At 37.2% G+C, this 12,165-nt stretch overlaps 1 protein-coding gene across 1 annotated transcript in view; it reads right to left on the bottom strand.

Annotated features, from left to right (window-relative positions):
• The window catches only part of LOC107090745 (solute carrier family 2, facilitated glucose transporter member 5-like), a 14,858-nt gene extending 4,762 nt beyond the window's left edge, over positions 1-10,096 (bottom strand). The window contains exons 1-8 of the mRNA XM_015384304.1: positions 9,960-10,096; positions 8,124-8,222; positions 6,296-6,456; positions 6,041-6,165; positions 4,269-4,414; positions 3,867-3,999; positions 3,595-3,782; positions 490-600 (exon numbers count right to left, since the gene is read on the bottom strand). Coding sequence (XP_015239790.1) covers positions 490-600; positions 3,595-3,782; positions 3,867-3,999; positions 4,269-4,414; positions 6,041-6,165; positions 6,296-6,456; positions 8,124-8,222; positions 9,960-10,004 — 1,008 coding nt within the window. The 5' untranslated portion in view covers positions 10,005-10,096. The remainder of the gene's footprint in view (positions 1-489; positions 601-3,594; positions 3,783-3,866; positions 4,000-4,268; positions 4,415-6,040; positions 6,166-6,295; positions 6,457-8,123; positions 8,223-9,959) is intronic.
• Positions 10,097-12,165: the final 2,069 nt, after the last annotated feature.

Raw genomic sequence — 12,165 nt, 5'->3', positions numbered from 1 at the left:
TTAACTCCTTTTACTCCTTTTTTCATCTACAAGTTGTTTTAAGCTAAAATCCTGACCAATATAGCAACCAAACTAAATAAATTCAGAAAGTCTTCTTTTAACCAGCTGACTAGGGGTGTGCAGCAACCTCCACTATACACCATACAGCCAATCAAATCTTTGTTCATTTCGGCACGTTCTTGGTGTCTCAAAAGTGTTTTAAACAGCTGAAATTGTATGATAAAAAATTTGATCAGTTTTACTTTTCATAACCTCGGAATACGCAGATACAGACAACTCTGTCGTACCTAAGTGAGATCTGGATGCAACAGTTTAGATCAGATCAGGAAATTGTAACTTTATGCAAAAGAAAAAAGTAAAGAACCATAACAAGAACATACGTTTACCAATCAAACCTTTAGCCTACAGGATTTCATTACATTTGCAGTAAAATAAAACCAATTACAGGCAAAATAATGCCACATTAATGTATGGGAAATGTTTGCTCACCCCAAGCAATCCAGCAATGACCTCTATGACACCAGTCCCCACTGTTGTGTACTGAATGTCGCGTTCTGGGATTCCTGCATCCCTGAATATGTCATTTGTGTAGAACCAGATCTGAAATTCAGAAAGAGGAAGTTTATCGGAGGAATCTGATTGATTACAAACTCAGAATCAGATTATCTCATTTTCTAAGGAGCCAAAACTCCCGTCTTTTCATTTTGTGCTTTCACATGATTCATTATACTGATCATTTTCATTAGTCCAACCATCACTTATGCATTTGAGTTACTGCGTTTCATGAACATGGATTGCTGACAAGTGCTCCCCTTGAAATTAATTTGTGAGTTCTCATCAATCACACTTTACCGGTGCAGCATCCATCATTGATGAGGTGAGGACAGAAATGTGAAGAGTGTAGTTCAACCCTGTCTTGTTGATATAGGAACCGTACGCATTGCATTCCATCAATATTACAACTTTGAAATATGTATTCGAGTATGCTTGAAAACAGTTTGCTCGCACAGAATAAAATGTCACCATGTGTAGTTTTCAAAAGGTTTTTGTAAATGGGAACAGTGTGGAGCAGTGCAGGTCCTCTACAAAGATATTAATGCATAAAAAACATGACGTTTGTCTTTTTACCTGTCATGGTTTTAAGCTTCCTGTATTATATGGTAATAGCCATTTTTGTTTTAACATTGCTAAAACAACAGTTGTTTGAGGAACCAAACTAAAAGGTCAGTTTACCAAATGTTTTCCCACATGTGAACCCCTTTCCTCCCCTATAATGGATTAAAGTAGTTTAGAAGCTCTCCATATTGTTATGTCCTTGGATGAGACACTTCACCCACATTGCTTACTGATGTTGTTTAGTAGCTTGGCATTCAAACTATATTACACTCTGTGTAATACATGCTGGCTGTAAACCAGTCTGATAACCTGCCATTGACTCCGGCCAGATCTGGCTGGACCAATCACAGAACAGAAAGTAGGAACTGAGGATGCGTCACTCTCATTGCTTTTCTGTTAATTTAACAGCAAGATGGTGACCGCAACAGAGCAATGTTTTAATGATGCCCCTTCGGATGTTCTAACAGAGAATGGTCTAACTTTAAAAACTCAACAATAGACAGCTTGTCATTTCTTTTTAAAAAGGTTGTATTTGCCATGTTAATCCTGTTAGTTCTGCCTTTAATATCGAGCTCTGCAAGCTCCTTTCCACACCGATACGCCGTGTATGTGTCCTATCAGTCTGGCTTGCCAAGCTAGGTGGTCATGGGGCCCAGTGGCACCTGTGTACAGTATGTTAGCCTTCCTTCTGTCAGTGAGCCCCAGGGCAGCTGTGGCTACAATATAGCACAATCAGTGTGTGCCTAAATGACTGAATGTAGTGTAAAGGGCTTTGGTCAGGTCTCCTGAACGGCCATATAAATACAGGCCATAAGTAACTACAGGCTTTTAGGTCATTGCTGGTGTCTTTCCGTTTTGTACAGTTGTTGTGTGCATAAAATAATTCCAAGCTGTCTAGGATTTATATTCACTGTTTAAACTAGAGGTTTAATTATTTCTTTAAATCGTGTCTTTAGTTTTTAGATTGTTCTGCAAAAAATCCTACCCAGTTTAAACAGCACTGAGCATACATTACAAAGGATAATACCCAAAACAGTCTTTTATTTGTTTACCACTTTTCTACTCACTTCTCCCTCAGTGTAGCCCAGCTATGGGAAACAGTTAGCTGTATACTTCCACCTAAAAAAACAAACACACCTCTGAAAACCAAGAAGTTTAGATCTTTGAAAGAGAGGACCGATGGTTTGAAAGAGGGGTAAAAAAAAAATCAATTTTTGTCAAATAAGACATGCCAACACTTAACACAGGGGGAGGATTTCAGTTTCAGCTCTCATACATATACAGCTTTCTGCTGCAACTCATTCTGAAGAGTTTACAGAATTCAAAACACCAAAACTTATTTTAAACAACAAACTCCAAGTATCCAGAAGAATGATGGGTGGGTTGTTGATTTGCATCGGACTTGGACCAGCTATTTCTAGTGTGAGCTGAAAGAACTGAAGATTCCACAGCGGGTGTCAAAACTGTTACAGAGAAAAGACTTACAATGAGTGAAAGTCCACTTGATTTAGATTAAAGCTCGTTTTGTTGTCAAAACAGAATTTTGATTCATATAATTTAATGTGATATTAGTTTTACAATACTTGAGAGTAAATAATCTTCTTTGTGTAACTTGCATGAGTTAGAGACTGATTAAAACAGTTTGTGTGCAGTGCACTTCAATCCGCAACACTTGCTGCCCTCTGACCCATTTCTCTACATGTCAACAACTAGAACTAGTCATACAAAAAACTGAAGGATTCCTTATTTTACCCCTCAACGAACAGTTACCAAAAATTTTTTCATGATACACCCACAAATCTCATTAAAGGTTATTAGGATTTTAATGTCATGGAAAAACATAGTTTTCTTATTTCATTTACAAATAATAATCAGAAAGATAAGGCATCAATTTCTATTCAGCCCCTTTTTCCATGACACTCTTAAATACATCTGAGTTTAAATACTACTGCACAAGGTCAGGTACAGCTTTTGTTTCAATGCCAATGGAAAGTAATAAATCACTAATTGAAATGCTGAATGCAATTTCTTTTCTAAATTTTTGTTTTGGGCATGTGGATTTATTTGCATGTGTGAATCCTTGCAGATTTCCTTTGTGGAACAGCTGGGACCAAGCGACCCAGCAGGAAGTCCCCCTGCCGGGAGATGATGCCACTATGAGCCAGCATGCCCGGAGCTTCCATCCACACAAAGCAATGAGCACAAAGATGTGCTCTATTTTACGTTCAGATGGGTGGACCTTGTTAGGTGAGGTAACACTGAGAGAGATAATGAGCCGTGATCATGTCGCCCTCAGCATAGTTATTCAGCGGGTGTAGTACTGTGTGACTCTGTGATGTATGGACAGAAGGAAGGAGCCCAGCTGGGATCTGCGGCAATATGAACTCTCGTTTTCACATTAAGTGCACAGAATGATGCACATGCAAAATGAAAAAGACAATGAAGCTACAGTTTTTTTTTGTTTTTTTTACCACTCACCGCATCAATACCAGACAGCTGCATGCCAATGTTGACCACCATGGTGGTAAGGACCTGCCAGCGGACAGAGCGGTCCATGAGTAGACGGCGGACAGAGAGGGTCTTCACAGAGGAGAGTGACCTTTGCTCCTCCTGCATCTCCTCAACCTCAGCTTGGATATTTCCCTTTTTACGGAAACACTTCAGGGCTGGAAAAGAACGAGAGATTTTACATTCCACTTTAAGTTTCATAACATGTAAAACAGAAATGAAAAAAAGGTTGATTATCTAACCTTTTACAGTTGCGTAGACATTTCCTTTGTCTATCAGCAGGTATCTTGGACTCTCGGGAAACCAGGGCAACAGCATCAGTTGGACCAAAGTAGGAAACAAGACAAGGGAGAGGAGCAAGGGCCAATGTTCCTCCTGTGAGTAGAGATAAAGACAGACATTTTCAGTGTCCTGTAACTTTCCTGTTGTCTGTACAGGAAATTCTGCAAATCATGGTGTAAAATCAAATGAAACACTCTCCAGAGGGAACCAATAAAACTATAGGTATTTAAGGCCACCTTTGCTTTTCTATGCTGCTGTTCACATTACTTGAATTTCTTAGGCCTGAAAGTACAAACTGGTATTTTCTTATCTATGTATTGAGACATTATAAGAGTCTTGCAGAAACTTCCGCCCCAAGGTACCTTTCCCAGCAGTTCAGAGAGCCCAAGGACCTGAGCAATGAAAACTCCAATGCAGATGTGGATACTGGGAACGAGGCCTAGAAACCCTCGAAGGTTCTTTGGTGCGATCTCTCCAAGGTACATGGGCACTACGCTGAGAGAAATCCCTGAAAAAAAAAAAAAAATCTTACCATAGGATACATCCCATCATGTGCACATGAGGACAGCAATCACTATCAGCATTCTGAAGAACAATTGCCCTGTTTATATCTCAGACATTTAGTTTACTGTGCTCCTGTGTAGAGGGTGAAATTAACAGAGCTGCTTGAGGCATCAAAAAAGAGAAGAGGCCTTAAAACTAGTAAAAATCATTAAAGCTACAGTTCAGAAGGTAATCAGCTATTAAAGAGCATTTGTTAAAGTGTTACCAGTACACACCGAGATATGTGTCCAGATGTGGGGTCCATGCAGGTTAACCTTCAGAGCAGAGCCTAGATACTAAAGCAGTATTCAAAATCCCCCAAATGTCACCATGAGAACTGTACATTGACTTTGAAGTGATTTTCTTTAGCCTAAATCTTTAGGGTTTTGACATGTTGTTGGATGACAGGAAACAGGAGGTACATGCAAGAAACGGCTTCCAGTTGACAGGTATGAGAAGCCCAGTAAAGATACAGTTTGGAGTCTGGGTTTCAAAATGTTATTTTGTTGATCTCTATTCTTTGATAAATGAAATGAGATCAATTATCTTCTTAAGTTTAACTTTTATTTTCACATAGATTGAAAATTGTGCTCTCCACTACAAAAAAAAAAAAAAAAATGCACATACACAACCCTGTACTTGCTCTCAAGGGGGAATGCCTATCAAAAGCATGTGAGAGCAGTCTATTTCTCCTCCTGCACGTTCTGTTTAAAAGGTGCTTGTTTGCATCGCCCGTACAAGTTTAATTTCCAAAAGATGATTTGAAATCTTTCCACTATGTCAGACTCACCTCTGGTAAGTGAAAATGGGGATGAGCACGTAGGACGGCCTTACGTAAACATATCAACAGAATGATTGACAATTAGGAGGACCACTTATTTTGATGATCCACCCGGATAAAGAACATCCTCCACCACTATACCATTAACTCATTATAAAATCTGGTAAATATTTGAAAGCAATGTAATAAAACAAACTAAATTTGAACAAATTCTGGTTTTATTTTTACCAGTGCAATATATAATTATTCAAAATATTAGATAAAAAAAAATAATTCAGGTATAGGAAACTCTTTTCATTGTAAAATTTATGAAAACAAGACTAAGCAGTTAAAGGAAACATAAAATATACTGTTAAAAGCATTTGGTAACTTTAATGACATCCTGTTCTTTGCCAATTTGGTCAAATAAGTTAATGGCTCCCACTCTTTTACTTGTAAACATTTTACTTCATGGTTTGTGAGAGGCTCCATAGTTGGAAGTGAAAACAAGAATTCAATACTACGTTCTAGTTCATCCTGGCTGCAAAACCTCTCTTTTCTTTTAGAAATACTCTAATACGATCATGCCTAGCTCCTATCTGCTTTTGGTTTACCGGTATGTTTTGTTAGCTTGTTTCTTCCCCCACAAATGAAACACTTTATCCAATCCTGTATGTCTCTGGACGCAGAAGTCTCTTCACCTCTTGATCCTGAGGTCTTCTATTGCTTCAGTAATTTAGTTCAGATTTTAGTTCAACCCCCTAATTGTTTACAAACAGGCATAAACAAAAGCAATATTTTTTTTTTCTGTTTTTGAGCAGGCAGGCCTACCTGAATGGACTCCTGTGATGAAACGTCCTGCAATGACCATCCAGGGATCCCTGAACCATCTGCTGAAGCCCATCAAAGTCCCTCCAATAAACACCAGAATGGTGGATCTGACCAGTGTCCCTTTTCTGTTCAAACACATTATCTGTAAAAGCTCATCCTTTTTAAAAATTTAGGCAGTGTTTGATAATCAGGAAAAAAAGCAAGAGTTGTTATACAAACAAAACATGTAAGTAAATTATTTGCACCCATTCTAACCTTCCATATTTAGTGACAAGTCTTCCCACCAGCAACGCACCAGTCATCCCACCGATGGCAAAGATGGAAACAGTTAGGGCATATAAGACCGTCAAGAAATGCTCATCCAGATGCCAGTGATGGTTCTCAGTTAACGTCTCGTTGTAGAAGGCTTTGATGTACTTGTGGAAGAGAAATACTATCATATTTATTTCTAACATTTTAAAGAATTAAAAATACAAATCTCAAGTACAAAAGTATTAAATTAAGTATTTAATTCCTTAAACAAAGACAAAAAACAAGCTGACCATGTCAAACTTCACTTGATGTGTAAAAAATTCAAAGGTGTCATCTCTTTATTCTAAATGAAATTCATTACAACGCCACCCGGCAGTTTCTTTACATATTTAGATAAATGAAAGGCTCAAACTTAGCTGAAGAGAAATTAAACTCAATCTAGTTGTTCTTTAGGGATGCTATTTATTTAGACACCATAAATATTACTGATTTTACTCTCTTCAGCAGGGAGAAAAATTACTAGCTTAGATTTTATTTTTTTAAACTAGCAGCTTTAACATATATTGTATGAAACACTGTTCCATTTAACCCATGCAAGAATTTACGCTTCTTTGATGAAGAATTTGCTTCCTGTTTGTTCTACTTGTAAAACAAAACTTAAAAAGTTCCTTTTAAATAAGCCTAATAATGGTGATTAATGTCTGAGGTTACAGGATGAATTTTTGATCACTTGTCTAAAATCAACAATGTTTTCTCATTTGTGCCAGGAAAAAAAAAATTGGGGCCTTCTACTTCTTTGTTTGTGTCCCTCTAGTCTGATTTCCACATGATCAGAGACACATGGGGCAACAGTGGGGGTGGATATAGGAGCTTGCTCTGAAAGCGAAGGGTTTTCAGTGTCATGTCATTGGGCAAGACACTTCACCTGCATTGTCTACTGATTGTGGTTAGACGGCCCAGTAGCACCAGTGTACGGCAGCCTCGCTTCTGTCAGTGAGCCCCAGGGCAGCTGTGGCTACAATGTAGCTTGCCACTGTCAGTGTGTGTGTGTGAATGTAGTGTAAAGTGCTTTGGTTAAGTCTCCTGACTAAGTACAGGCCATTTATCAAAATATCTAAATAGATATTTTAATACTCAAAAAGCTGAGGTGTCATCAAACAGCGATGCATTTAATAAGGAACTCCTGGTTTCCTGTGATGGATTGGTTTTTACATCTTTTGTTGTCTCAGTTTTTTTGTTTGCTTGTTAAAGACATTAAAATCCCAACATTATTGTATCTTATTTAAATAAAACCATACAGAGATTATTATACCTCAAAGCGTCATTATCCTGATTTCTGATCAGTATCATCAAAATCCCTTAGGTTTCCCATTTCTATTTCCCAGGGAAACCTGTATTGCAGGAACCTGTATTGTTTGTAGCTGAAGAAAGGCAATGTAAAAGGTTCCCCAGTAAGCCAATGACTCCATTATAAAAAGGAGTTTTTCTGCTTCAGAAAAGGGTTATCCGTGTCAAAACAGAAATGCTCACAGCTTAGTCGCTGCACCGCAGCAAATTCCACAGCAAAGGAGCAGAACAGAACAGATGATGGATTAAGAGGTGAGGAACATCAATGACATGCTAAAGCTGATGTACAGACCCACATGAGGAGCACGTGACAGACAGTGTTACATTGATTTAGCATAATAATACAACTTTATTTGATTAGAGGATCAGATACACCTTAGATGTCTAAAACCTTAGAGTCACTAAATTACTCATACCCCCCCAGCAAAAGGATCTAGATTAAGTTTTGGACGGCTTTGGGGGGAAAGAATTTGCTTGAACCAACCTCTGCAGGTGAGTTGACAACAGCCAAATTGAAGCCATAGAGCATCGAGCTGCCGAACGAGGCCAAGAAAGCCACAGCCAACAATGACCATGTGAGATTCTGAATAGACGAGAATAAATATGCAAATGAGAAAAAGAACAAAAGACAAACTTTGTCAGTTTCAAACTAATGAATGACACTGGTAAATAAAGCAAGTGACTTTTACAATCCCAGAGGTGTGAAAAACTAAACTTTGGAACAAAGCAATGCTTTTATACTCAAGAAATGTTTTTATGTCTAGTTAGCGAGAGTAAAGAGTACCCAAACAAGAAAGAAGTATTTGGTAAAAAAGGCTTCTCAAGTAGTCATTAAAGGTTTAGTGGAGGATTTTCATGAATTTTTGAAAAGACCCACCCTCTTTACTTAAAAAAAAAATAACATGCATAATCCTGTACCCGCTCTCGAGAGGGAACACCTATTAAACAGATGCGAGAGCATTCACAAGCCCATTTCTCCTCATGCAAGCTCTGTTTATAAGTTGTTGTTTGAATCGCTCACAAAAGCTTACTTTTCAAAAGAAGATTTGCAATTTTTCCACTATGTCAGACTCACCACCGGTAAGTGAAAATGGGGATGAGCACGTAGGACAGCCTTAAGTAAACATATCACCAGCATGATTGACAATAAGAAGGACCATTTATTTTGAGGATCCACCCGGAAAAAGAACATCCTCCACTATACCTTTAACATCTCCTAAGGTAAAAAAAAAAAAAAAAAAAGCCAACACACATCAAATGTTCCACTATCTTTGGAATTCAGAAAAATATAAAACAGGCCAAGATCTTTAAGATATATTTAACATGCAGTCCTAAAGAAAAATGGAATGTTTTAATTCACATTATATGGATTTCTTCAATGAGTTGTTGTAGATGTTATTTACTACAGGTAGGAAGTACATCCTGTAGAGGTCTTTTTTACAATGGGTCAGAAAAAGCCTCTGACAGAGGATATTCTGTTGTTGTTTGAGAGTCTGATGCAGAGGATTCTCATGGTTTCCCTTAATCATATTCATGCTTTGAAGATATTTTCTTTGTTTTATACCAGTTGAGTGCAAATGAGTAAAACTGTTGGCAGGGAAAATACTAGCTTCTGTGTTCTCAAAATAAATCTAAGTTGGGAATGGAGAAAGTTAAGAGACATTAAAATAGCCCGGAGCTGAGAAAGCCCAACAGTCAGTATCACCTTCAGTAGATTATATATTTAATGTTAAAGCCCTCACATGTTGCATTACTTTAGTCTAGTGCTGAAACAATTAATCATATTAGTCATGATTAATCAATTACTGAAATAATCGTCAACTAATTTATTATCAATTAATCTTTAGCTGGAGTACAGAGACTCTGAAACATGTCTTTAGTTGAAAGAGCAACCCACTAAGAGCAGTGATTATACCAAAATTAAATTAAAATAAAAAAAATATATAAACATTTTGGATTTAAGATAAAAAAAAATGTTTTTGTCTGTCAATATGCTGTATTCAGAACGATCCAGTTTTAGTTCACTGGGTTTAATTTAATAAAGAAAATCTGCTTTAAGGAACCTTTGCTAACTGATTATTAATTAATACATTGAAAAAATTATCAAAAGGTTAATCGATCATCAAAATAATCGTTAGTTGCAGCCCTACTTTAGTCAAACCTCTCCATAGTATAGTAGTTCTTTTAGAACTGTACTTTTATTGACAAAAACATTTAAAATTACATCTCTGTTCATGTTAGACATGTGTATAGTTTCTTTCACACATTGAAAGACTTATTTTGTAAGGGAAATATCAGCATAAAAAAGGTTCCAGCTCACCCCAGTGATCTTTGCAGCATTTTCTTTTAATAACTCCTCCGCCATTTATGTCATGAATAATTCCTCCTCTGGTATAATCAGCTTGATGGAGATGGGGAGAAGCTCATCTAAGGAACTTGTTAAAACTCTTCACTTCTCCTATTTGTAGATTCCTCCCATTGCTCATGTGGTCATGAGGAGGCGCGTCCGAACGATGGGTGGAATTAACCAACTTATTATCACGCTCCTGATCCTTCCCTAAACCAGCCATGAATTGGTCCCACTGGATCCGGTTCATTAGGGATCACATGAGCCCTGTGGGTCATCTTTAGAGTCCATTGATTTTAAGACACAGCAAGTCACTGAATATATTGGGTTTAAAAAAAAAAACATTTAGACGAGAGAATGCCCAGATGCATACGAAGCTTATAGAGATTCTCTGATATTAGTTTTGTGGTTTCATATGATTTCGTTATAGGGCTGCAGCCATACTATCTATAAATATGCATATATAACCCCTGTATTTACCACCTTTTTGTGTTTGTTTTTTTTTTGGTTTTTACACGTTTTTTGTTAAGTAATAAAAAAATAGCTTTAGAGTCTTTTCATTTTCAAGAGAGAGCAACTTTATATCACAATTATGGCTCAATTTGATTATTCCTACAGCTCATTGATGGCACTTCCAGGAAGTCTTAAAAGACTCCATAACATCAAAGGTGCTGCAGGCGTATAAAAACTCAAAGGTCATGCTTCAACAAATAGTTAATTTTGCTCTCTAGCAGAAGGTCCTGAAGAATATCTAATTGTTAGTTTCCATTACAAATCTGAAGCATACTAGCAAGACAAGTCCACCTTTAGCTAGAAAATTGCCTTTCTAATTATATTTTCGTAGTGATTCATGTCCTGTTTGGATTTTTGGATTTACTCCTGCTTGGTTTGGATTTAGTTTTAGTCAAAATGGAGTGTCTTAAAGGACTGCATGCTTTATGGTATTTTTTTTTAAAGGTTGTATCTGAGTTCTCGACTTCTTTACCTTAGGGGCACTAACCTCTATGCTTTCCATTCATTCCATTCGGTGTGAGCCACACTGATGAATGATGGCAGCATCTTGAATAATGGGGGCAACAACAATGGCCATTTGTTTACAACAGCTAACAGAAGGTAATAGTGTAAACATGACTGACTTGTATTTGTAGTAAGAAGTAAGAAGTCCCATTCATCTCATCTCCATTACATTACATGAAAGCATTATAATTTAGGTTAATCGTCAGAAAAAAATGACTGATTATAAAGTCCTCTTTACAGAGTTGTGGTATATTTTCTTTTTTTTTTAGTTTAAAAACTAAACTAAATGTTGAAATGTTGTTTTGTTCCACCTGAGACTAAACCCACTGAAGTAAAGCTATACTGTAGCACCATCTGACATCCTTTGTATACATTCTTCCTGCTCTTCGCCATAAAGGCGTTAGTTACGGTGTTTAATGCCTCCCTTCTGATTGCACTGCAAATCAGTTCAGAAGTTCATCTTCCCTCTGATTCAAACAAGTGAACTTAAAACACCCACACTCATCCTCAAAACATGTTCTACTTAAGACAATTTACCATGTTATTAGGTGATCACTGATACATATATGAACTTTGTTTTTTTTCATATACAACAGATTTTATACTTATTAGTCAAGTTTGTAGAAATCTATTGTTCTTTTGACTCCACCCTGGTCATACCTGATGCTATGATGACTGTTTCCTTAGTTTTTCTTACTTTCTGCTCTCCACTCACACCTGGTCTTCATCTGTTGCTGCACCTGTTGTATATTTAGTTAATTACTCCCTCCAGTTGAATAAGGACATTTTGTTTTGCTGTATAAACATTTCTTCGGTTCTAATCAATCTGCTTGTCAGGGTAAACGTGGGTTCTCTCTTTATGATTTTTGTATTTGCATTTCAGTTGGAGAAAACTCACAATTCTTAACTTTCAATTTAGAAACAACGCATAAACAATGCTATCCTTGCGGCCCCCATAGGATTAGGAGGGTGTGTTTCAGCCAGGTGCTGTTAATATATTCAGTTTATTAACTGATCATGGAAAACTCAGTCTCAGTGGATAGTTGGGCAGCTACTTTGGTTGTACCTTGAACACAGGAAGATTAGTTTTTCATGTGGGTCTTTTGAAAAGTTTTCTAATTGATTATTAGTTTAAACAGGTTCTATGGTTGAGAAGTAAAGC

This window comes from Cyprinodon variegatus, unplaced genomic scaffold (genome assembly GCF_000732505.1).
Source record: "Cyprinodon variegatus isolate N-32 unplaced genomic scaffold, C_variegatus-1.0 Scaffold310, whole genome shotgun sequence".
Taxonomy (NCBI): domain Eukaryota; kingdom Metazoa; phylum Chordata; class Actinopteri; order Cyprinodontiformes; family Cyprinodontidae; genus Cyprinodon; species Cyprinodon variegatus.
Note: the sequence above shows the minus strand (reverse complement) of the source record. Positions and strands in the feature narration are given on the sequence as shown.